Source organism: Odocoileus virginianus, chromosome X (genome assembly GCF_023699985.2).
Source record: "Odocoileus virginianus isolate 20LAN1187 ecotype Illinois chromosome X, Ovbor_1.2, whole genome shotgun sequence".
Lineage (NCBI taxonomy): Eukaryota > Metazoa > Chordata > Mammalia > Artiodactyla > Cervidae > Odocoileus > Odocoileus virginianus.
Window position 1 is genome coordinate 21,658,023 of NC_069708.1, and position 26,488 is coordinate 21,684,510.

Here is a 26,488-nt window from a genome sequence, read left to right on the forward strand (position 1 = left end):
TTGAAATTTTAACACAAAGCTGAAAACGTTTTGAAAAAGAAAAAAAGTTTTAAAAAAAGATGGACTCCATAATAAAAAATGTTTTTGTAAAATGTAAGCTAATAAACTTGCACAAACCCATCTCCAGCTCATCAGAACTCTGTGCTCTCCATGTTAAATAAAGATAATAAATGTAACACCTTTTTTTCCACAGGAAAATTGTATACACTAACTCGATAATATTTGTCTACCTACCTACTGTCACTTTTGATCAAACTAAATATAATTGTAACTATATGTAACATGAGATGATTTACCAAAAATCATTTTCTTAACTCACAAAGTTTTCCTTGCAATCATATTGTTCTAAGGGTAAAGAAAAGTTTGACTTACTCAGGTTTTGAGCATTTGAAACAACGCTTGGTTTTAGACAGCAAACCCACAAATTATCTGGGAAGACTTCCCTGATACGGTGGGCGCTCTAGGGCCTGCAGGCGGGAGTATCATTTGGGGATCCAGCATTGGAGTTCTCCTTCAGGCCTGGACTTAACTGAATTAGATGCTATTATTTGAAAATCTAACATAGGAAATAAATCCATTCGGTAATTTGAGCACATAAAAATAAATAAAAAGTTTACACATTTAAATAAAAACATAGGAACTCTTTCTAACTACAAGATAACCTATCTTGGGCAGAGGACTTCAGCAACCCTCCATTTGACGCCCCAATTAAATGACGTGATTAGACACGGTGCGTTATCAACCTCTGCTTGAACCCCAGTCATGGACTGCGGGCTACAGAGCTGGAGTCGTCAAAGGTGCATGTCAGAAAATTTGTCTCCTTTTCAAAACGTTTTTTTAATGCTCACATTTATTTCCATTATTGGAAGTCAAACCCAAGCTTCCCTTGTGAAAAATCAAAATCCAGGGCGATGCAAGGATGTACTTTCCTTTTTACAGACCAAATTCAAAATCTTTTCTTGCCCGACTGCTTCTGAAGCGCTGGACTTTCAAATACCAAACTCTCTACTCGCTCTGTGTGTCCCGCCTCCTCCGGAACCCGCCAAATCCCATAAACCCCACCCCCAGCAACAGTGCACTATCCCCATAGGCTTGTTGCGCAGTCCAGGTTCGCACGCTCTGCAGCCTTCCGTAATCAGCGGATTTCGTAAAGCCCCGCCCTTTCCTTCTCTCCGGCGTTTTTTCCAGTTCAGGAGCGCCTCACCCCACCTGATTATTTAGTCGGCCAGCGCCCCCGTCGTACGTCATTTACCCGCGCCACCCGGAAGCCACGGTTCTTACTAACAGTTCTTTTTGCCGGCGGCTCTCAGGTAACGGCCGTACTTGGGTGTCCCTGTGTGATGGGGTCCCAGAGCTGGGAGGGGCGGAAGGCTGAACCCTCGGCATAAGCCGGACGACCCAACTCCCAACGCTGAAAAGGTGCAGTTGTACTGTGCTTGAGATCAAACTGAGACCAGTGGTCTTCAACGTGGTCTTCTCCCTACCCATTCCTCAGGAGCCCATCATGGCGACGCCCCCTAAACGGCGGGCGGTGGAGGCAACGGCGGAGAAAGTGCTGCGCTATGAGGCTTTCATCTCTGACGTGCTGCAGCGGGACTTGCAGTAAGTGACAGAACGGGGGGCGGAGCGCTTGGAGCGGTCCACGTGGTGAGCGGGGCGTTCGAAGTCAGGGCCTAGCCTTCTGATTGGTGGGTGAGGCGTTCAGAGCCCGGCCCCGTGCGCCATTCGAGGAGGAAGGAGGGGTGATATCCGGGGTGCAGCGTGGGGTGAGGAGGGAGACATGGTGGTTTAATGGAGCCTGTGTCCGCACATGCGCGGCTTCCGATGCCCCTAAAGGGTTAAGAATTAGAGTTCTGAAGCTGTAGTTAGGTTCAAATCCTGGCTTGAGCACTTTGCTTTCCGTGTGAACACGTACTTCGCCTCCACTTTCTGTGCCTCAGTTACCTCATCTGTGAAACGGGGAAGTTAGTGCAACCTTCCTCACGGCGGTGGGTTTGGGTTTTCAGTGTATTCAGTCCTTGTAAAGGGTTTAACTTGGATACTAGAGGCTCAGTGAGTATAAAAAAATTATTACTATCATTATTAATCTGAGCAGGAAGGAGAGTGTTCAGGTCTAGGATTATAAGCATCCTAAAAGAGATGGAGGATTTTTATCTAGGGTGAGAATGGCATATTCTGATTGGAGGGAGGCATTGGGAGTAGAGTGTAATAATAATACTCATAAATAAGAGCTAACGCATATAGAGAACTTTGTTTGGTGGGCACTATTCTAAATGCCTTATAGTAAATACTCATTTAATCCTCCTAATGACTCTATGAAGTAATACTCCTCATTCCTATTTTAAAGATGGGGAAATTGAATTCCAAAGAGGTTACTCACTTGCCAAAGTCACACAGCTAGTAAAATGGAAAGCCTGGATTCAAACCGAAGCAATCTGACCCAGAGTCCAAACCTTGTCTTCAGCACTAAAATTCCTGGTGACAGGAGAGTCTCAGGGGGTCATGATGTGAGATGTTCCAAGAAGGACAGGGTTTCCTCTTGGTCACCATTTTGCTCTTGTCCTGTCATGTCCCATCAGAAAGGTCCTGGACCATCGTGACAAGGTATATGAGCAGCTGGCCAAATACCTTCAACTGAGAAATGTCATTGAGCGACTCCAGGTAAAGATGCCAGGGTTAGGTACTGTCTTTTTGTGAGCAAAGGAGGGAGAAGAGAGGAGATACCCAAGACCAAAACCTGTCACCTGACCTAAAAGTTGACCACTCATCCCTACCTCTTTTTCCCTGGCCCCACAGGAAGCTAATCACTCGGAGTTATATATGCAGGTGGATTTGGGCTGTAACTTCTTCGTTGACACAGTGGTGTGAGTGTCTGCCTGCCCCTCTGAGCCCACAGGGTTCAGCTTCCTTTTTCCTTCATTCAACAAATATTTTTGTTAGTATTTGCTATGAACCAGACACTGCTTGGTGCTGAAGATGTGACAGTAAATAAAATAGGACAAATTCTCTGCCCACCCTGACCTTCAGTTTGGGGAAGGTGGGGGGTGGGGAGTAAAAACAAATATTAAACTGGGTGGTATGCTAAACAGTGATAAGGACTTCTCCACTTCCTATCACCACTGTTTCCTTAGTCCGGACACTTCACGAATCTATGTGGCCCTTGGATATGGTTTTTTCCTGGAGTTGACACTGGCAGAAGCTCTCAAGTTCATTGATCGTAAGAGCAATCTCCTCACAGAGTAAGTCCATTGCCTGAGGATATTGTCTAAAACACCACCATTTGTAACATCCTCCTTCCCCCTTTCACCCTGGCTACCTGGGATGGTACCTAGGAACCACTTACCCCTCTCTCTAGGGGTAATGCAAAGCTTAGCCCCAGGTGTAGCACACAATAAGTACTCAATAAATGGTCTCTGTATTGTTCACTCACACAAAAATTTATTGGGCATTTGCTGTATGCCAGGCTGTGTGCTTGATGTTGGGGAGGCAGCATGAACAAGACAGAAGGATTCCTTGAAAACTTGCATTCTAGAAGGGCTATAACTGTTACACATCAGCACAGTTTTGACCATATCCTGGAGGTCTCAGCCTGTAAATCAGTAACAGTAAAACAAGTTACCTCTGACTTCACCTCTTCCTAATTTTCCTGCTCATTCACTGTGCTCTCATCACACTAACCTTCACAGGCTCTTTAAATGCCCACAGAGTGATCACGCCTCAGCACGATTGCAGTAACTGTTCTCTGTCTGCCTATAGCACTTTCCCCCTGATACCTGCATGGCTTCCTTTCTCCTCATTTCACTTGAAGTCTTGCTTAAATGTCACTTCCTATAACCTAAATTGAAAATTGCAACCCTTGGCACTCCTGATTCCCCTCCCTTGTTCTACTTTTTCTTTTTTCCCTAGCACTTATGACCACCTAATGTTTACTGTGTGATTTACTTTTTTATAATGTTCATTGCCTGCTCCCATTAGGATATAAGCTTTGCAAAGGGAGAGATTTTCTCTACATCTCAAGTCACTAGAATAGCACATAGCATATAGGAGGCACCCTGTATTTGTTGAATGAATTTCAAAGCGTATGCTAGAAATAGATTTAAGTGGAGATTGAAGTATTGGTAGATCTCTGTTGGTGATGGAGGTAGCGTGGGGATAAAGGATGAACTCTGACTGAGTGTAAGGTTCTATGTAGGGAAGGGGAATTGTGATTATGGAGAGACTTCTGAAATGTGGCTAGGGAAGGCCTTTCAGAGGACGCAACATTTGAGTTACTTGGTTGAGTAAACAAACCATAGGGCTCTCTAGGGAAGAGCATTCCTGGAAAGGGGACCAGTGTGCCTGCCATGTTTCAGGAACTGCTGAGAATGGTGAGCATTCAGTCACTCAGATGGAGTGAGTGAGGGAACGCTGAGCAAATACACTTAGATTAACAACATCTCACAAGTGTGAATACTACTGATCTAAAATTCTACCTTATAGGATATATTTCCCTTTATGTCTTATTCATTTCTTCCAGAGCTGCCTACCTTAGGTTTCAGTAATTCTTCTCTTTTCAGACCTTTTCGAGGTTTCAGTGTTCATAAATTCAAATAAGCCTCAGACCTGTGGAGATTTCTAAATCTTAGTGATAAAATCAGTTGGTGAATAGTTTGGTTGAGGGGCCTGCTTTAATAGGCCAGTATACTTCTGAACCAGTAGCCATTTAGAAAAAAAAGTCTGGTTTTTTTTTTTCTTAATGACAAAGCCTTCCTTGTTATGTCACTGGATTCCTGAGCCTTTCAAATAGATTTTAATTTTTTGAGATTTGATGTCTTTCCCCAGAATGAGGTATTTGTCTTTGCCTGCCCCCTGTTTGGTCTTTCTGATTTATTGATCTGGTCTATTAGTGTGATGAGAAATGTGAATTCCTTACTGTGCTAAGTCACTTCATTTGTGTCTGACTCTGCAACCCCATAGACTGTAGCCCGCCAGGCTCCTCTATCCATGGAATTCACCAGGCAAGAATACCAGAGTGGGTTGCCATGCCCTCCTCCAGGTGATCGTCCTGACCCAGGGATTGAACCCACATCTCTTACATCTCCTACATTGGCAGGCGGGTTCTTTACCACTAGTGCTACCTGGGAAGCCCATGAATCTCTTATTACTTTATTATAATTAGTAGGACTCCCTAGTAATTGAATCTTTCTAGGAGATGAAGATTTGAGTCTGTGGAGCTCATTCTCTTCTTTAAAATGTGTGGTTATTTGAGAAACACTTTAAATAACTTTCCTTCAGGTTATTTTATGTAACCAAAATGGCCTATCAGTACTTCCTGTTTTTAGTCTATTTCTCTGTTTGGGGAGTAGAAAGATCAGGTCTCTGTATATATTCTTTCTGATAACACAGAAAGGAGTACACATCCACACCCATAAGTAGACATGATTACAGAAAAAACAGAATAACTATTTGACTATTAACACAGCCTTACATATTAAATCAGTAGCAATAAATTAAACATATCCCTTTTACAACTAGCATTTGGTGAACTTTATACTTTTCTCTTTTTTTTTTAAGTGCTGAAACCTTTCATAGACTAAGCTTATACACTGAGTGTATACTATGTCCCACATACTTTTTGGTTCCTGTGAATACAGGGGGGAGCAAAGCTGACCAAATCTCTGCCCACGCAGCTTACATTCTATTCAGGGGAGACAAACAATAAACAAATAAGTAAAGGATGTAGTATGTCACAGGTTGACAGTGGTGCAGAAAACAGCAAGGATTGGAGACTAGAAACATTGCCTGGGATGGAGCAGTTGCAATTATAAATAGAATGCTTGATTGGAAGTGGGGTGTGAGAAAAAGGAGTCCAGGTTTTCGGCTGAGCAAAGGATGGAATTGCCCTTTTGTGAGATGGAGAAGATAAGGGGAGAGCAGATTTGGAGAGGAAAATCAGGAGTTCAGTCTGGGACCTGTTAAGTGTGAGGTGATCATTAAACATTGAAGGAAGTTTTCTGAAGATGTAGTTAAAACTCCCAAAGCTGGAATTCAGGAGAGAGGGCTAGACTGAAAATACAACTTTGAAAAAAAAAGAAAATATAACTTTGAGAGATAGTGATATATAAATGGGTTCATACTATTTTTCCCCAATTTAATATCCTTTGTTGTTGCCTTCTGCTTTTCTTAACAGTATTTCATTTCCCTGAAACTGACTCTTACATTGACAGATAGCTCAACACAATAAAATCCATATTCCTCTCATACTATCAAGATTACATGATCTGTCCCCTACCAACCTCTTGGATCCTAACTTGTGCCACTTTTCTTCCACCATTCACTTAGTTTCTAACACTCTGGCCTCCTGACTACTCCTTAAAAAGCTCTTTCCTGCCTTTTGGACTTTTTGTGGAAAAGACTATCCTACTGTTTTATTCATTCTTCAAAGGCCTTCCTTGATCCTTTGGGTGAATTAGGATTCTTTGGGTGAGACTGGTCCCAGTTGGCATAGAGAGAAAAAAGTGACTGGTTCATGTAAATGGCAACCCACTCCAGGATTCTTGTCTGGAGAATTCCATGGACAGAGGAGCCTGGTGAGCCCCAGTCCATGCAGTTGCAAAGAGTCAGACATGACTGAGCAACTGATACTTCCACTTTTTTTCTTTTATGTAACTCAACAGCCCAGAACTGGCATGGTTTCAGCCAACTCCAGCTTCCCAGTCACTTAGGCCTTGGTGTCTTCCTTGAGTTCTCTCATACCCAACACCCTCCTTTGGTAAATCCTGTTGACTTTACCTTCAAAATATATCCCAAATCTAGTCATTTCTCATCACCTCAACTACTGCCACTGTGGTCTGAGTCTGCCTTTCTCACCTGGACTGCCTCCTCACTGGACTTCCTCTTCCACACTAGCTGTCCTTATCCCCAGTTAGTTCTCCACACAGCAGCCAGATGGATTCTCTTAAACCCTAGTCATTTCACATCCCTTCTCTGATCACAATCCTCCTCTGGCTCCCATCTCACTTAGAATAAAAGCCAGAGTCCTTACCATGGCCTGGTAGGTCTTAGATTATCTTTCTCCCCTGCTTACTTCTGTGACCTCACCTTCTACAACCCCCCCTTCACTGATCCTTCTCCAGTCCTGCTGGCCTCTCTGCTGTACCTCAGACATGCCAGGTGCACTCCCACCTCAGAGCCTCTGCATTTGCTGCCCCTTGTGTATTGAACACTCATCCTCCATCTAGCCACACAATTCGCTTCTTCATTTTAAGTCTTTACTCAAACATGCCTCTCCGTGAAGCGATCCCTAAGCACTCTAATTAGAATTACAGCCCCCACTCCTGCACCCGTTATCCTCTCTTAACATCTAATTTTTTCATTGTACTTATAACCATCTGACATATTCCATATTTTATTCCCATTATTTGTCCCCCATAATGAGAATTTGAGTTCCACAAGGCCAAGATTTTTGTTTGCTGTGTTTGCTGCTATCTCCCAGTACCTAAAACGACCTGGTGTAGAGTAGGCACTCAATAAATGTCTCTGAATCAGTGCAGTCCAGATGGTAGCCAGGCATCTCTGCATAGGAGCAGGCCAGGTAGTAGGATGTTCTACCACCTACCGTGTGGAAGTCATACAGAATGTAGTTATTTCTTGAAGTGATGAAGAAGCATCATCCTCCTGACCATAAGTGGGGCCCACTTCACCTTTCTTGTTTCTTTTCTCCAGGCTCAGCGACAACCTCACCAAGGACTCCATGAATATCAAGGCCCATATCCACATGTTGCTAGAGGTGAGAGCAGCTCACTCCATTCCTAGACTCTATCTCCAAATGTTTAGGGTGGTGACCTGAGAAGGAGAGAGAGCCAGAGATGGGAAGGACCATATTTTCCTTTAAACTGGAGTCAAACTGGAGCCAGGCTGGCTCAGAGGGAAGAGAGTTCCACGCAAGCCTGGGATGGGGCCTGGACCCAGTCTCTGTTCAGCCTCTTATGTTCTCTTTTTCAGGGGCTTAGAGAGCTACAAGGTCTGCAGAATTTCCCAGAGACTCAGCACTGACTTCTTCCTACCTCCCCTGACATTAAAGAGCCTGAATGTCTTTGAGTCACACGGCCCTTCTTTCCCCCCTTAACCCCTACTGTTTGCCAAAGTGCCCTGTTTCTAAAGCACAAAGTACTAAGAGGCCCAGAGATCCGGTCTGTGTGGGACCATTAATGCACCACTGAAGTCCTGCCATTTGACTTCTGTGCCCTCTCTACCGTTGCCTTGGCAACCTGGGCCCCCACCTGACCCTTCCATTTCTTTTCATGTACAGTACTCCGAATTACCAGAGAATGGGCCGATTCATGGTGGAGGTTTGTTCTCCAAAGCAGTTCAGCCTTTCACTCCTGACCAGAAGGTTTACCTTTCTCCTAACACCCCAATTATTCCTCAGGTACCTTAAATTACACTCACGTCCATCTAGGCTCAAGCCTTGGCCTTGCCCCAGCCGCTAAGCAGTTCCAGCTTCCAGCAATGGGTGTAGGGCTGATCCCGCTTTCCCTGGTCTGGTCTCTATTCTAGGTTGAGTCCAGCTTCCGCCAATCCATGCAAAGCCAGGTTCCGCCTGTTTTTAACTGATTGCAGCTCGACCCCGCCCCCGTAGGTATTTAGTTTCCGCCACTCAGCATACACTTTCGTAAGTCTGGCAGCTGCTCCGTTCTAAATTCGTCTTTTCCAGCCAATCATTACACAGTTACCCTGCCCGCCTACGCAGTATCCAGACCTCCTCCCTGCGGGCTGGTATGCCTGTGTACTTCTATACAAGTCTTGCTTCCGCTGAGCTGCGTGGAGTTCGGCACCACCCCCTTGGGGTTTTGGCAGCCGTCTAGAAGTCGCTCGGCAGCCAATCAGCAGAAAGCAGGACCTAATCACCCGTATCCTTGGAGGCTAGATATCTTCCATCAATCCCATATAGGCCAATCCGTGCGAGGCAGGGGCCCCCAAAACCTTGTCAATTGCCCCCAGCCTATCAGTCTGTCTTGAACCAATCAGCGTGAAGCACCGCAGGGCCGAGCTCTCCTCTTCAGAACCCAGGCGGCTATCCGCGTTCCATCAGTTCCCCTCGGGCCAATCACAGCATAGGTCTGTGGAGCAGTGCCCGCCCGCCCAACCCTGGAAGCCGCGCGGTCGATCCACGGTACATTTGGCCAATCAGCGAGCGGCAGGACGCTCGGATCCTCCTTCACGGGCCCACGTGAGCGGTGAAGAAACGCAGGGGCGGCTTCTAGGTGCTGCCGCCGCCGCCACCGTCGCCGCCGCCACCGCCGCCTCTTAGCCCGGGCCTGGGGGGCGGTGGGGCAGCGCATGGAGCCCCCGCCCCCCGGAGCTGCCAACACCGCCGCTGCTCTACGCACAGGTGAGTCCGGGGCCTGGAGGTTGGAGGGCCGGGTCCATGACCCCAAGTATCCTTCCCGCCCCCGCGGGAGGGGGCGGGGGAGATGTGGCTTGGCCCAAGCCCTGCTGGTGCTCGGCTCCCCACCGCCGCCACTACGGCTGGTGGACTTGCCTGTGGCATTGTCCCCTCCCATCGCCCCTTGTAGTGGATCTGACCGTGGCCTAACCCCCCTTTCTGTTTTATAATGGATCAGTCTCCGTGTTTGTGTTTTTCCCCACCCCACCTTACAGTAAACTGGTCTGTGGTCTTGCCCCCCCGCCCCACGCTTATAGGGAACCAGTTTCCGGCAGTGTCCAACTCCTTGACCGTAGGTGCATCTGAGTGTTTGTATTTCTCCTGTCCTCAACTTTCAGGGGCCCCTTCTGTGGCCTTGTTTTTCCACCCTTACTGTTCCTGTAGCTAGTTAATCCGTAGCGTTGTACCCACCCCCCCCCCAACAGTGAGTTAATCTGTGAACTTGATTCCTACCTCCAGTGCATCAGTTCATGGCTTTTATCACACACACACCACTTTACAGTGGATCCGTCTACATGCTTGTTTTTCACGTGCCCCTGCTTATTAGCCTGTTGCCCTATTCTCCCTTTTTTGTAGACTGTCACTCCAGTCCTTGGGCTTCTTCCTTCTTAAGAGTGGATCAGTTTATTGCGTTTTATCTCCCCATTTTCAGTAGCCCAGTTCATGGCCTTGTCCCCCTTTCCTTTTAATCAGTCTGTGGGATGACTCTCCACTGTTGTGCGGGAGTCAGTGTGCTTTCTTATCTCCTTACTCCTAGTAAATAAGGTGAGCCTTTACACACATACACACCTTTACTGTGGATCTGTTCATTGGCCTTCCTGCCACCCATGTGCTTGCGTTCACACCCTTCCCTTTTGGTATAACATCCTGTGAGTCCAGTGGCTTGTAATTCCTCCAGGAGGGTCAACCTGTGTGCTTTTATTTTCCCCCTCCTTTCGTGGTGGTGGATCAGTACATGGCCTTCCCTGCCACCCTCCCTCCTTCTTAATCGTGGATCAGCCTGTGTGCTTGTTGAACTTAGGTCTTTTTTACCCTAGAACACACTTTCTCATACACACTTTTAACCACTGAAACATCCTACCTCACTCCAGTAAATGAATACATTAGTGATAGTGATATTGCCAATAGAAGCTAACATTTATTGAGCACCTCCTTGTACCAGGCAGATTGCTTTATGTTAATGAGCTCATTTAATCCAACCTTTAAGATAGGTACTGAGGGAAGTTCAGCATAGGGATACCCTACTCACAGGTGACCCAGTAGGTATCAGATTAGACTGCTCCTCAGAACATAGGATAATGTTTTACGCTTTCCTCTCTCACTTCATCTCACCCCACTTGAGGCCCCATTCCTTAAAAACCAAATTAGTTCCCATCTCCACGCTTTGGTTTTTGCTGTTTCCTTAGCTGTCTCCATTCCACACCTTGTCTCAGGACATATCCACACCCGATCCCAGCAGCTATGTGACCTTAGTGATTTACCACTTTCTCTCTTCTCATGTTTCCTCATTGGTAAAGTGGGGGAATCAGATCTAGAATCCCCTCCAGGGTAAATAAAGAGTGTGTGTGTGCAGTTTATGTCCTATTCTCTTGTGACCCCATGCACTGTAGCCTGCCAGGCTCCACTGTCCATGGAATTTTCCAGGCAAGAATACTGGAGTGGGTTGCCTTGTGAGTTAATAAAACAAGTAACTTCTCAGGCCTTACCTCCTACCTACCCCTAACTCTGTTCCAGCCACAGTGACCTCACTCATCCTCAGAAACACCAGGAGCAATCCAGCCTTGGGGTCTTTGCCTTGGCTATTTTTTCTGCCTGGAACAGTCTACCCCCATCTCTGTGAGATTCCTTTCAGGACTCTGTTCAAATGTCACCTGTCCCCAACCATCTGTACCTGCATACCTAGCAGGACTCAGGCCCCTTTTCTGCTTTATTTGTGTTTTTGCCCTTTATCACTGTCAGGCACTCTGTTTACAGTTTATCTTATTTATTGTCTTTCCCCGTTAAAATGGGAGTCCCATGAGGAACTCTGTCTGTCTGCTTATTCACCGCTAGGTCCCCAACACCTAAAATTCTTATCTAGTGCTTGATAAGAATTTATTGCACAAATGAATGGAGAAAATAACAGTTTCAGACAAATCAGAGTTAGGGACAGATGGAGATGAAGAGGGCATAAGAGAGTAAGTTAAGAGACTAGTTAGTCAGGACTGTTTATTCAACAAACACTTACTGAGCACCAGACATTCTTCTAGGTGCTGGGGATATGAAAGGGAACAAAACAAGCAGAAATTCCTGCCTGTTGTGGAGCAGACATTTACTAAGAGTGCAAACTATATAAATAAGTCAGTCTAATTAGTATGTTAGACAAGTGCTAAGGAGGAAAAGTGAAGAAGGGAAGGTAGGAATAGAGTACCAGGGTGGTTGAAATCTTAGGCACAGGGCACGCCTCATTTAGAAGGTGATGCTTGAATTAAGGCTTGAAGGAGTTCAGGAAGGGACCCATGATGTGTAAGGGAAGAGTGTACCACGCAGAAGGAACCGCCAGTGCAAAGGCCCTGAGGAGGGATTGTCCCTGGTGTGTTCAAGGGCCATGAAGGAGGCCAGTGTGGCTGGAGCAAAAGTCCTTTACATGTCAGTTCAGTTCAGTTCAGTCGCGTCCAACTCTTTGTGACCCCATGAACTGCAGCACGCCAGGCCTCCCTGTCCATCACCAACTCCCAGAGTTTACCCAAACTCATGTCCATTGAGTGGGTGATGTCATCCAACCATCTCATCCTCTGTCGTCCCCTTCTCCTCCTGCCCTGTCTTTCCCAGCATCAGGGTCTTTTCAAATGAATCAGCTCTTCGCATCAGGTGGCCAAAGTATTGGAGTTTCAGCTTCAATATCAGTCCTTCCAATGAACACTCAGGATTGATCTCCTTTAGCATGGACTGGTTGGATCTCCTTGCAGTCCAAGGGACTCTCAAGAGTCTTCTCCAACACTGCAGTTCAGAAGCATCAATTCTTCGGCGCTCAGCTTTCTTTATAGTCTCACATCCATACGTGACTACTGGAAAAACCATAGCCTTGACTAGACGGACCTTTGTTGACAAAATAATGTCTCTGCTTTTTAATATGCTGTCTAGGTTGGTCATAACTTTCTTTCCAAGAAGTAAGCGTCTTTTAATTTCATGGCTTCAATCACCATCTGCAGTGATGTTGGAGCCAAAAAAAATAAAGTGAGCCACTGTTTCCCCATCTATTTGCCATGAAGTAATGGGACCGGATGCCATGATCTTAGTTTTCTGAATGTTGAGCTTTAAGTCAACTTTTTCACTCTCCTCTTTCACTTTAATCAAGAGGCTCTTTAGTTTTTCTTCACTTTCTGCTATAAGGGTGGTGTCATCTGCATATCTGAGGTTATTGATATTTCTCCCAGCAGTCTTGATTCCAGCTTGTGCCTCCTCCAATCCAGCGTTTCTCATGATGTACTCTGCATATAAGTTAAATAAGCAGGGCAACAATATACAGCCTTGATGTACTCCCTTTCCTATTTGGAACCAGTCTGTTGTTCCATGTCCAGTTCTAACTCTTGGTTCCTGACCTGCATACAGGTTTCTCAAGAGGCAGGTCAGGTGGTCTGGTATTCCCATCTCTTTCAGAATTTTCCATAGTTTATTGTGATCCACACAGTCGAAGGCTTTGACATAGTCAGTAAACAGAAATAGATGTTTTTCTGGAACTCTCTTGCTTTTTTGATGATCCAGCAGATGTTGGCATATACTGACATTTAATCCTCCCAGAACCCTTTCAGAGTAGGTGTATCTTGAAGGTACTTAACTTTGAGAGGGGAATATCCCCCATTTTATAGGTATGGGAATAGACCCAGAGAGGTTGAGTAACTTGCTCATGGTCACAGAGCTAGAACGGGACAGAGGAGTATGAGGCTGGCAAGCCAGAGAGGAACAGATCTGCTAGGGTAGACAGGTTATTTGGCACACAGAGGAAGAATTAATTCTGCCTGGGAAATCCTAGAACTTGATGATTTGTGTAATAAACAGTTCATCGTGTGTTGAGAAGAGGGAAGGACACTCCTGGCAGGGAGATCAGCACATGCATATCCTTCGAAATGGGAACTGGATGAACTCAGGGTGCCCACGATGTAGCATGCCAAGCTTTGGTCCACCTCAGAACCTTTGTACATTCTGTTCCCTGTGCTTGAAAGACCCTTCCCACAGATGTCAGTATGGCTTGCTACCTCCCCTCCTTCAGATTTCTACTCATGTCACTTCCTCAGGGAAGCCCTCCCTGAACACCCTGTGTAAAATAGCATCCCTGTCCCCCTCTAGGATCTTACCCTTCAGTTTCACTCTATGGAGAGCTGGTGGAACAAAGTGGCTAGGATCACTGCCTAGAGCCAAACTGCCAGAGTTTGATCCCTGTCTCTGTGTGACCTTAGGCAAGTTACATTACTTCTCTGTGCCTCCATTTCCTCACCTGGAACATGGGAGGATAATAAGAGTGCCCACCCATGGTGTTGGTTTGAGGATTGAATGAGTTAAATGACTAAAATGGTAAGGGTTATGTGGCTGGTTCCTGTTTTTTAAATTGGTAATATTATTCCTGGCATACATGTAGGTGTCTCACAGGCCTCTGATACTGACCATCTCCAAATCATGTTCTCCCTTCAAAACCTGCTCTCCTGCAGGGCTCCTATCTCAGGTGATCAGGCCACAAACCTAGAGTCACATCTCACCCCACCCCACCCCCAATCCTATCTGTCAACAAATTCCATTCATTCTGTCTTCAGGTTTTATCCAGAACTCAGCTGCTTCTCACCAGTTCCACTGCTAACACCACCATCTCTTACATGGACTATTGCAGTAACCTCTTCAGCCCCTACAGCTGGTTCTCCTCACAACAGCCTGAGGAATTCTGTTAAAATCCAAGTCACAGCCTGTCACTCCTCTGCTCACAGCCATCTCATGGCTCCTATCTCATTCAGTCAAGTCAAAGCCCTTCCTGGCCTAAAAGAGCCTCACACAGTCTGGCCTCCATTGCTCCTCTGTTCTCAGTTCCTACTGTTGTTACTTTACCCTCACTGTTTTCTCTTGGACTGTGCCAGACTCCTTTCCCTTCGCCTGACCTGCCAGGCTCTCCAGCCTCAGGGTCTTTCACCCTAGCTATTTCCTCTGCCTGGATGTCTGCTTTCCAGGTTGTCACAAACCTGACACCTTCACCTCTCTTTGGTCTTTGCTCAAATATCATCTCCACAGTGACTACGTTTTCAGAAAATAACTTCTCCCCTGCTTCTTTGGTTTTTTCCAGAGCTCTTATCACCATCTGAAGAATTCTTGTTTATCTTGCTTCTTGTGTCTTCCCCACTAAAACATAAGTTATGCCAGAGCAGGGATTTTTGTTGTATCCACTGCTGTCTCCCCAGCACCTGGCCCACAGCAGGCCCTCCATAAATGCTTGCTAAATGAATGAAATAAAGAGAAGTAAATGCATATGAGAGAGGCATATGACTAGAATTCTTGTTAGGGGTCACGTGGGAGATGTGATAATAAACAAAATAAAAACCCCGTGTGCTGCTGAGGCTTGAAGCCAACTGTCAGGTTACACCTTAAGTGATAGATTCTGTGGCTGCTGAAAGGGGAACTGGTAAAATTGCCTGTTGTCACCACCAGGAGTCACAGTGGACTCTGTGCCTCTGAAACAAACAGGCCTTACAAATAAACCCAGCAAGGTGTCTGATGATGGGACTGTGATCTGGATACTTCATGGCCTTGTGACTTACATAATTGCCTAAAATTGTGTCTGCCGAATGAACTTTGAAACAGCTCAGACATAAGAGGATCAGACTGTATTTCATTACAGATTAAAGACTCAAAGCTATAAATAATAGAAGTTCGTTCTTAACCCAGCAGTCCCAGCTGGGTGATTGATGAAAACTCTTTCCTTAAGGATTAGGAAGCTCATGTTTATTTCCAACTCACACTCAGCAAAAGGAGCAGTTACGGGTGGGGGGGAGAAGGCCAGGGAAGGTCCTGTTCTGTGCATGACATGCTGAGGGAGTGGTCAGTATTGAGGGGCAGTTTAGTCTAATGGTTGAAAAGCTTAGATAACTGGAACTTGGCTGCCTGGGTCCAAATCTTGACTCTGCCACTTAGAGCTGTGTGGTATGTAAATGTCATTTAGACATTTTGTGCCTCAGCTTCCTCCTTTATAAATTAGAGATAATAAGAGTACCTATTTCCCAACATTGTGATGAGAGAGAAATGAGTCAATAGCTGTAAAAATAGCAATCCAGGTCTACATGCCCTTATCTAAAACCCTTGGGGCCAGATGTGTTTCACAATTTTGAATTTTTCAGATTTTAGAAAAGTAACAAGGTACACATACAAGATGTTACATAATACTCTTAGTGGGCTCTGTAATCAGCTACATTCAGATTTCTGTAGCAAGATGTATGAAAAATCACACCAAGTGAAGATCATAAAGACCACAAGAAGGCCTTACTTTGTTTCAAATCAGGTCTTAGAGTAGCAGATACAGAGTAAAAAACAAATCAGAAATGGATATTTTGTATAGTGGATAAGGAATTAGGAACAAATTAGAAATGGATATTTTGTATAGTGGATAAGGAATTAGGAACAAATTAGAAATGGATATTTTGTAAGAGCTTATCATACCTCAGGCATAGTATATTTAATCTGTACAATAACCCTGTGAGCTAGGTGGTATTACCATCTATTTTAGAGATGGAAAAAATGAGACACAAAGAGGTTAAAGAACATGCCCAGGGTCACACTGCTATTAAGTATCAGAATGAGGATTCCAGCCCTGGCAGTCTGGCTCTGGAGCCTGGGTGATCATCCAATAGGCCATATTGCCTCTAATTGGTACAATGCCTGGCACATATTTAGCACTCAGTAGATATTCATTATTGCTGCTGTCAAGAAGGAGAGCCAGAAGGAAAGGAATAGGTCAGAGGAGCATGGGATAGACAGACAGAAGAGAGCAGACATTTCAGTGTCAGGAATTTTCATAAAGTCAAGGCTCCTTGGGGCTGAGACTTGAATGATGGAGAAGACTTGAAAGCAGAGGAAGGGAACCCAGCATGGAGTGAACAGCCTTTATGAGAAGCTAACCGAGGGAACCTCCTGGGAAACTTGGTATTTGATGTGGTGGAAGGTGCAAATGAAAATGTTCAGGTGAGGGACATTATTCTGGTTTTCTAGTCATGCTGTAACAGATTATCACAAACTTTTAACTGCTTTCAGTTCAGTTCAGTCACTCAGTTGTGTCCAACTCTTTGCAACTCCATGGACTGCAGCACACCAGGCCTCCCTGTCCATCACCAACTCCCAGAGTTTACTCAAACTCATGTCCATTGAATTGGTGATGCCATCCAACCATCTTATCCTCTGTCATCCCCTTCTCCTCCCAACTTCAATCTTTCCCAGCATCAGGGTCTTTTCAGATGAGTCAGTTCTTCCCATCAGGTGACCAAAGTATTGGAGTTTCAGCTTCAGCATCAGTCCCTTCCAATGAATATTCAGGACCAGTTTCCTTTAGGATGGACTGGTTGGATCTCCTTGCTGTCCAGGGGACTCTGAAGAGTCTTCTCCAACACCACAGTTCAAAAGCATCAATTCTTCGGCTCTCAGCTTTCTTTATAGTCCAACTCTCACATCTGCACATGACTACTGGAAAAACCATAGCTTTGACTAGATGGACCTTTGTTGGCAAAGTAATGTCTCTGCTTTTTAATATGCTGTCTAGGTTGGTCATAACTTTTCTTCCAAGGAGCAAGCATCTTTTAATTTCATGGCTGCAGTTACCATCTGCAGTGATTTTGGAACCCCCCAAAATAAAGTCTGTCACTGTTTCCACTGTTTCCCCATCTATTTGCCATGAAGTGATGGGACCAGATGCCATGATCTTAAGTTTTCTGAATGTTGAGTTTTAAGACAGCATTTTCACTCTCCTTTTTACTTTCATCAAGAGGCTCTTTAGTTCTTCACTTTCTGCCATAAGGGTGGTGTCATCTGCATATCTGAGGTTATTGATATTCCTCCCAGCAATCTTGATTCCAGCTTGTGTTTAACTGCTTCAAACAACACAAATTATTCTCTTAAGAGTTCTGGAGGTCAGAAGGTCAGCACAGGTCTCACCAAGATAAAATCCAGGTGTTAGCAGGGCTACTTTCCTTTCTCGAAGCTTCATGTGATCAGATTGAGGTCACCCAAACATCTCTCTAGCTTAAGGTCCATAACCTTAAATCCATCTGCAAAGTTCCTTTTGCCATGTAACATATTCACAGGTTCCAGAAATTAGAATGTGGACATCTTTGTGTGGAGGGCATTATTCTGCCTAGCACAGTCTGCCCTTTGGCCCCCAGAGGTTCACATTTGTCCCACAGGCAGAATGCATTCACACTATCCTATCATTTCCAAAATTCTCATCCCATCCCTCCGTCATCCAAAACCAGGCTGAGGGTGCTCAGGGAATGATGGTGGCGGCTAAGGACAGAGGTGGAGGCAAGGTGGAAAGAAAGGAGTCTTTCTCCTGCTGACCTCTTCCCCTTTATGTATTCACAGCCTCTCAGCTCTGAGCTGTCTGCCCTCCAGGTACCCCTGGGATGGCGTGAATACTTCCCCAGCGATGGACCCTTCTGTGACGCTGTGGCAGTTTCTGCTGCAGCTGCTGAGAGAGCAAGGCAATGGCCACATCATTTCCTGGACCTCACGGGATGGCGGTGAGTTCAAGCTGGTGGACGCTGAGGAGGTGGCCCGGCTGTGGGGGCTGCGCAAGAATAAGACCAACATGAATTATGACAAGCTCAGCCGGGCCTTGCGGTACTATTATGACAAGGTAAGGTGTTTGAGACCAGGGCTGGGAACCCACTCCCCCCACCCCTACACCACCAAACATTTATACCAGTTATTTCATTTTCTTGTCTTAATTTGATATAGCTCTAATTTTGAAAACAGTATTAAAATTTACCATTTCTAACCCTGTCCTCTGGTACTCTCAGACCAATGTTGGGGCCCCCAAGCTTTTATTCCAGTTATTTTATTTTCTTGTATTTTAACTTTGGCTAAAACCTTCAAAGCAACATTAATACTGACCCCTACTCACTCCATTCTTTCTGAGATCCCCAGAGTCCTGCTGTCCCAACCACACCCCACACATTTCATTTTCTTGCCTTATTATTCCTCTGTCTAAAACTTTTGATAACTATTAATAATGAGTCTTCCTCATCCTGGAACAGTCCTGGGCTCCCCCAGGTATTTCATGGTCTGCTCTTATCCCAGAATAAGAATTCTAGAATAGCCTTATTCTTAGAATCAAAGCCTCCATGATAGCATTATCCTAACCTTTGCCTATCTCATCCTCCAAGACCCTCAACATTTTTATCAATTATTTTCATATCTTATTTTGTTAGCTAAGACCTCCAAAACAACGTGTATAATGTCTACTCCATACCCCATCCCCTTGTATTCCCAGAGCAATGCTAGTCCTCTCAATATAAATTGATAATTTATATCAATTATTTTATTTTATCATCTTATTCCTGTAGCTAAAATTGTAAATTTTCCTTATCTTTTCCTTTTAGACTGCCAAACCAGTGCTAGATATCCCCCCTCACATTTATACCATTTATTTCATTTTCTTATTTCTTTACCTGAAACTTCCAAAACAATGTTTTTCTTCTTCCAGCTTTATTGCAATATGATTGACACACATTACTGTATAAGTTTAAGGCGTATAGCATAAAGATTTGACTTGTATACATCAAGAAATAATTATCACAATAAGTTTAGTGAACATCCACCAGCTCATACAGATACAAAATAAAAAGGAAAAAAAAATTCTTTACACTCTTAACTTTCATATATAACATACAGCAGTGTGAATCATATTTATCATGTTGTACATTACATCCCTAGTACTTACTTTTCTTATAACTGGAAGTTTGTGTCTTTTGACTGCCTTCATCCAATTCCCTTTCCTCTCACCCTACACTGAAACTTCTCAAACAATATTAATGAGTCTCCCTTTTCATTCCTTTTCTGAGAAACACAAACCCACCCTGTGACATTCATGGCCAACATGAAGATGTCCTCAGGGTGCCCTAATGCCCCCAGATGCCTCTTGTCCCCCAGAAGAGCCCTGGACCTGTGCTGCTGCCCACCCTTCCTCACTTACAGCATTTATTTCATTTTTATATTTTAATCCTTTATCTCAAACCTTCAGAACACTAGTCATAATGAGTCTGCCTCCCTCTGTGCACTGAAACCACCAGAACATCCCTGAGACCTTCCAGGGCTATCCTGAAATACCCCAGACATGCTCTGTGACCCACCCAAGGCAGCCTTAAGATTCCCACAGTATTTATACCAGTATTTTAAATTCTCGTTAGTTGCTATCAGTTACTTCATTTTCCAATTGTCTTGGCTTAAACCTCCCCAGTGGTATTAAGAATAAGACTCCTCATCCTGTCCACCCTGATGACTTTGCCCTGTTTCACGACTGTGTCAAGAGCTTTAAATCATCCTCTAATAATTCATATTTATTGACAATTCATCACAGTATTCCTCCACATTCATTTAGTCTCTTCCAACATTTATGTCAGTGACTTCATTTCCCTGTCATACTGCATTAGCTAAACTCCAAAACTGTGTCCTGGCAGCCACACCTAGGGCCTGGCCCTGTTAGCCCACAGACACCCCTGGTTCCAGGAGCCAAGAGGAAAGCCTGTTCCTAGATCTACTTCCCTAGTTCGGCCCCAGTATGGAGAGGAGCCAGTGGGCATGGCCATGTGTATCTAAGGTGGAGTGGGGGAATCGAACAGAAGGAGATGAGGAGAGTATGACAAAGGGAGACTTGGAGGGGGATGGGTGGGACTGAGATGTGGAATGGATAAGGGCAGTAGACTAAAGGAAGGATTATGCAGTGGCGAGACAGAAGGGGAAGAAGCTGGGGGAGAAGACAGGGAAATCGTGTTGGGTGAGAGTAGTAGAAAGTAGGGGAGAAGGGAGGAGGCCCCAGATTGAGAGATGAGTGAGATGTGAAAGAAGCTGGGAAGAGGACCCTATGGGGACAGAGACACTGAGCTGGAACAGTGTATATGTAAAAGGACAGGAGAGGCATGAAGGAAAAAAAACACCAGGAGACACTCCTCACCATCCACTCTCTCTCTGGCCCTTTCTTCTAAGATACTCTATCCTGTCTCTTCCCCCTTACCAGAACATCATCCGCAAAGTGAGCGGCCAGAAGTTTGTCTACAAGTTTGTGTCCTACCCTGAGGTCGCAGGGTGCTCCACTGAGGACTGCCCGCCTCAGCCTGAGGTGTCTGTCACCTCCACTCTGGCAAATGCAGGTGCCACAGCTGTACACGCCATCCCCGGGGACACTGCCTCTGGGAAGCCAGGCACACTCAAGGGTGCAGGAATGGCAGGCCCAGGCAGCTTGGCGCGCAGCAGCCGAAATGATTACATGCGCTCAGGCCTCTATTCCACCTTCACCATCCAGTCCCTGCAGCCACAACCGCCCTCTCATCCTCGGCCTTCCACAGTGCTCCCCAGCACCGGCCCTGCAGGAGTAGCAGTGCCTCCCTCGGGGAGCAGGAGCACCAGTCCAAACCCCTTGGAGGCCTGCCTGGAGGCTGAGGAGGCTGGCCTGCCTCTGCAGGTAAGGACTGGAATATGGAATTTCAGCAATAGGAGGGATGTACAGTTCCCAAATATAGAGAGGGACTGGGAGGAGGAGGGACATAAATGTCCAGTTAAAGATGATATAGTGGAAGGAGGGACGCAGAAGTCCCCTTGGAGAAAGAGATGGGGAGGGAAACTATTCAAACCCTGGGAAGGAAGAAGGAAATTGAGTGCACTACAATTAGCAGTACACCCAATATGTAGTAGGTGCCCTTGAATGTATTTGCTTAATGCACTGGCTCTCACACTTTTAGCACTCATCAGAAAGCACTTGGAGGGCTTTTTAAGCCAGAGGTGCTGGGGGACACCCCCAGAGTTTTTCTTTACGTGAGTCTGGGGATGGGCCCAAGAGTCTAATTTTTAAACAAATTTCCAGATGAGGTGTATGCTGCTGGTCCATAAAGCACATTTTTGAGAAACACTGCTTTTATAAATGGGGCAGTCTCTCCTGGAGTCCCACCCCTGAAGGCATTCCAGATAGGAGGACCAGAAGAAGCCCCATTTTTTTGGCAAAGTACCACATCTTGTTAAAGGACCTGCCCTTACTCTCAGGTCCCACTTTCCATGGGAACTAACTGGCTTCACTACCCCAGCAATCCTCAGGCATGCCCTCTGCACTCGTACCTCTCCCAGGTCATCCTGACCCCACCCGAGGCCCCAAACCTTAAATCCGAAGAGCCAAATATGGAGCCTGGGTTGGGCCGGCCACTGCCCCCAGAAGTCAAAGTGGAAGAGCCCAAGGAAGAGTTAGAAGCTGCAGCCAGTGGGGAGGCGGGGTTTGTGCTGGAAGCCGTCAAGGCCGAGCCCTTTGAGCCCAAAGTCGACCCAGAAGTCCCTCCAGCAGAGGGCGTGCCAGCCCGGCTGTCCGCCGTCGTAATGGAAACTGCGGCGCAGGTGGGCGGCCTCACGGCTTCCACAACACCCAGCACGGAGATCGCCCAGCCTCAGAAGGGCCGGAAGCCCCGAGACCTGGAGCTTCCACTCAGCCCGAGCCTGCTGGGTGGACCAGGACCCGAACGGACTCCAGGATCGGGAACTGGTTCGGGTCTACAGGCGCCAGGTCCAGCGCTGACGCCTTCCCTGCTACCTACGCACACATTGGTGAGAACTTTCAAAGGGGCGGGACTGGCACCTGGAACAAATGGCATTAGGGCGGGGTGGGGGAGGGAAGAGTTAGACTTACCGCCAGTGCTATTACCTCTGAAAGAGTGGGAGGGTGGAGCCTTCGAGTGGGATTGGCTGAGTGGAGGGACAGGCTTGATTGCTACTGGACGGAGAAGACTGTGATGCCAAGGATCAGGTGCCCAAAGAAGGGCAGTTCTGGGGAGTTTTTGTGGGCAGGGGCTGAGAGGCTTTCTGCAGGAACTGTTTCTGGATTGAGGCATGGCTTGAGAAACCTGAGTGGGGCTCTTGGGTCTGGGATTTTCTCAGTGGGTTTCCTGTGAGGTATGCAGGTAGGGGATAAGAGTTGGAAGTTGATCCTGAGCTACTGGGATGGTAAGGTTTGAAAATAGCATGTGGGTGGGTTCTTGAAGGTAGTCTTGCCTAGTGAGGCTGAGGTGGGCCCTCCGGAGTTAGAAGGAATTGTCTGTGTGAAGTCAAGAGAGCTGTCACAGACAAGGCCTCAGTGGTTATGGTCTAGGCCTGTGCACTTTTGAGGAGTGATCTTGGAAGTATGAGTGGGAAATCAGTTGGGGCCAGAACCAGGTTCCTTTGGTTTTCCCACAGCTGCCCTCTTGCTCACTTGTGCTCTGACCACCCCTTCCCCACAGACCCCGGTGCTGCTGACGCCCAGCTCGCTGCCCCCCAGCATTCACTTCTGGAGCACCCTGAGTCCCATTGCACCCCGTAGCCCGGCCAAGCTCTCCTTCCAGGTAGGATCAGCTCCCCCCATCTCAGAAAGGGTGAGTGACCCTAGCATGGTCCCCATCCATGACCTCTCCCTATTTCTGTCCTCAGTTTCCATCCAGTGGCAGCGCCCAGGTGCACATCCCTTCCATCAGCGTGGATGGCCTCTCAACCCCCGTGGTGCTCTCCCCAGGGCCCCAGAAGCCATGACTATCACCACCACCACCACAACCACCACCACCCCTTTCTGGGGTTACTCCTTCCATGCCCTGAACTTCTCTCCAGCCAGCTGTCTCAAGGAGAAACATAGTTCAGCTGACAGACTCATGCTCCAGTTGTGGTTGGGTAGGGATTCTTAGGAGGAAGGATCTCTCAATAACCCTTCCACAAAAAAACATACAACTTCTCTCTTCTTGATCAGTCCCCCAGTGGCCGCTCTTACACGTCTTCTACTGCAGTGGTGGGGACGGTTTATTTATTTATTTTTTGAAGGCCACTGGGAGGAGCCTGGCCCAACTCTTTTGGAGGGGATGGCAAGGGCATCTCACCCGTGTTCCACATTTTTTCCCCAAGATGAGACAATCGGGGTCTGGCTTGAGACAGGCCTTTCTTTATTTATTTCTCAGCCTGCCCTTGGGGAGCTGAGGGAGCCCTGTCTTCACTTTGGGGTATGGGTAGAAGAGCTAGCTTGTTGTAGTTTATTATTCCTGGCCCTCCCCAAGGGTCCAGGAAGAATTTGTGCCATTTAATGGTTTGGGAGTCTTGGCCAAGGAAGACTCACACCCTTGGAGATGGGAATTTCCACCTCCCCAGCCTTTCTCTCAGACAGGTTGTCCTTTCTCAACCACCTTTTCGGCCAGGGAGGAATGCCCCTTTTGTTCTCCCCCTGAGAAGCCATTCCTGTGTCTGCCAAACTCCTGGGGTCCTGCCTGTTACCTCCCAATGGAGGGATTTTTGGGGAGTGGTCCCCGTCTGGGGGGCCCCTCCAGCCAGTACTCCAGGTCTCCCTGTCCCCCACCCCCTGCCATTTTGATAGTATAATCTATTTTTAAACAGGGCTTTTCAATAAGGGAGAGGGAGGTATCTCTTCCTATATCTGAGATGGGGTGGGTGGGAAGGAAGGGATTTGGGGGATCTCCCTGCCACCCCCAAGTGTTTATTTTTGATACCAAATGTGTATTTTCAACTCCCTCCCAGCCCCCTAATTTTCCTGCGGGCGGGTACAAAGGACCCTTTGTGTCCCTGGAGTTGGGAGGGAGGAATGAGGGACATAAAGCCTGCTCAGTCTGAATTCCTGGAGAAGTGTGAGTTCAGAGGACTCCTGGGTTCACCTCCCATCAGCACCGTCCCAGCCCGGGCCTAGGGACCTGGGTCTTGGTGATTTGGGGGACGGTGCTACACCTGTCTCCACTGTTTGTTTTACTTCCCCCCTAAATGAATTTTTTTTCTAAGAGTCCCAGAGAATGGGGAATTGTTCCTGTAAATATATATTTTTAAAGGTGATGCTGGAGGCTGGTAGCATTTTTTTCCCTGAAGCTGTTGGGAATAACTGTGTGCAAAGGCATGACTCTGTGTGAAAGGCCATAAGGGTATGATATTGAACATGGGAGAGAGAGCATGATGGTGTGTGTCAGAAACAGTAAAGACTGCAGATTGGTAACCTGATGTGTGAAAAAGAGAAAATTCTGGCAAGCTGTGATTGCACATGTACATTTGTGAAACCCTGTATTGAGAGAGTGGAAGTTGTAACCACAAACTTGACATTGTGTCTGTGTGAGAGATTGTGGCTGGGTGGCAAAAAAAAAAAAAACACAATAAGACTGAATGAGTGATTAAGATACTATGCCAGAAACTGGTGCTTTTTGTGTAACAATGTTTATGAGAAGGAAGTGGGGACTGCACATCAGTCACTGTTGGACAAGCTGAGGGTGAGCAAGGGAGAGTAACCAAAACAACATGTGAGAGCCTGTATCGGCATGAAAGTGCAGTGGAGATTGTCAGGGACAGTGCATAGGTGAGAAACTTCATTGTAAGTAAGCAGGTGACTCAGTGTTTAGGAGATGGCTTGTGTGTGAAACCATTCATGCAAGGCTGTTGGATCAACTAAAGTAATGAGAGCGTATGTTTGAGAGGTTGATTGTATGAGAGAAAATGGCTGTGAGGCCAGATGGGTGCCTGAGATTTAAGATACCAGAATGCATGATTGTATGTATGAAAACTTTCTGTGAGATTAAACTAGCAAAGACTGCATGAGAAACAGAAAAAGTGGCTGCAGCTGGGAGAACATGAGAGGCTGTAGTGTGTGTGTGTGTGTGTGTGTGTGTGTGTGCATGCATGTTCCTGAGCCTAGTGGCAGATGGATGCAGTTACTACTACAATCTAGCCAACAGGTTCAGGGACCATGGAAGTATAAGAGAAGATGATGGTGAGACAGAGTGAGTGGAAGAGTGGAAGTGTGCTAGAGACCACTTCACTGTGAGTGAGAAGCGAAGAGTAAAAAGAAGGAAGTCAGCGCCATATGAGAGAAAACTGACGACTGAGCAGTGTGTGAGAGTGAAACTTTTCATGAGAGACAGTAAACCAGAGATTACATATGGTGAAAAACTGAGAAAATGAAACTGAGCAAATGAGACACTGAGAGACTATGTGATCAGTTTGTGCAAGAAATCGGGGAGGCTGTACTTGTGTTTGAGTGTACAGGATACTCTGACTGGATGGTGTAAACAACTAAGATGAGCTGCGAGAGACTGTGTGTGAGACTTGTAGAGAGCCTAGTAGCAGTTGTGAATTAGTGACTACAGGATGTCAGAGAGTGAATGAGGGCAAGTGACTGTGACACTGTACCTGTGACAAAATGTCTGAGAGGCTGAGGATCTGTGTAAAATCTTTAAAAGAGACTTTAAAGACTGTAGAACAAAGACTGGGCATGTTGGAAGCTGCTTACAAAGAATTGTGAGACTAGGTGACTAAGACAGTGTCTGAGACACTGTGCATGAGTGAAATTCAGCATAGTCGGACTCTAGGTGTGTGAAATGGGCATGAGTATGGAGAAGTGGGAGAGAGAGTGATCATGCGTGTGCAAGGAACTTCTGGAGGGACTAGCGGTGGCTATAAATCACCAAACATTTGTGTATATGAGAAATGATGGCCTGAATGAGCAGTTGAAACATCAAAAGTCATGACTGTGTGTATGTGCAAAACTGACTGGTGAGAGTCATTGTGGCCTTGGCTGAAGGAGACAGGCTAGATGACATGACTGTGTGGGAAACTGTTCTTGAAAGACCACAGTAAGGCTGATACCAATGACAGCAAATGACTCCCTCAAAGAGTGGCTGAGAGAGGCTGTGTGTTCGAGTATGTATGTGATCTTGTTTGTATGTGGCTATGGTAGAAGCTGTAAATTCTGAAGTGTGTGTGTAAATATGTAAAAAAGAAAAGAGATCTCGAGAGAGAATGACTGAAACTGAATTAGTGGGTGAGAGCTGGTGGATGGACTGTGCCAGGCTTAGG

The 26,488-nt window shown here is 46.3% G+C and overlaps 2 protein-coding genes and 1 long non-coding RNA gene across 4 annotated transcripts; 2 read left to right on the forward strand and 1 right to left on the reverse strand.

Moving 5' to 3' along the window:
• The first annotated feature begins 1,204 nt into the window (after positions 1-1,204).
• On the forward strand, positions 1,205-8,079 carry UXT (ubiquitously expressed prefoldin like chaperone). The gene is made up of 7 exons (XM_020910486.2): positions 1,205-1,310; positions 1,496-1,602; positions 2,580-2,661; positions 2,797-2,864; positions 3,132-3,239; positions 7,705-7,768; positions 7,984-8,079. The coding sequence occupies exons 2-7, from the start codon at positions 1,505-1,507 to the stop codon at positions 8,032-8,034; spliced, it is 471 nt and encodes a 156-aa protein (XP_020766145.1). The 5' UTR covers positions 1,205-1,310; positions 1,496-1,504; the 3' UTR covers positions 8,035-8,079.
• On the reverse strand, positions 3,417-8,545 carry LOC110148471 (uncharacterized). Its single transcript, XR_002317178.2, has 3 exons — positions 8,431-8,545; positions 7,598-7,824; positions 3,417-3,589 (listed from the first exon to the last, which is right to left on the reverse strand). It is a non-coding gene; the product is annotated as an uncharacterized lncRNA (long non-coding RNA).
• Positions 8,546-9,231: 686 nt separating this feature from the next.
• ELK1 (ETS transcription factor ELK1) lies at positions 9,232-26,399 on the forward strand. Of its 2 annotated transcripts, none has more exons than XM_020910484.2 (6): positions 9,232-9,373; positions 18,041-18,284; positions 20,664-21,107; positions 21,764-22,231; positions 22,903-23,004; positions 23,090-26,399. In XM_020910484.2, exons 2-6 carry the CDS (start codon positions 18,075-18,077, stop codon positions 23,186-23,188), a joined length of 1,323 nt encoding a protein of 440 aa, XP_020766143.1. In that variant the 5' UTR covers positions 9,232-9,373; positions 18,041-18,074; the 3' UTR covers positions 23,189-26,399. The 2 variants fall into 2 exon arrangements, with proteins under 2 accessions (XP_020766143.1, XP_020766142.1); XM_020910483.2 differs by having other exon boundaries at positions 9,289-9,373; positions 18,011-18,284.
• Positions 26,400-26,488: the final 89 nt, after the last annotated feature.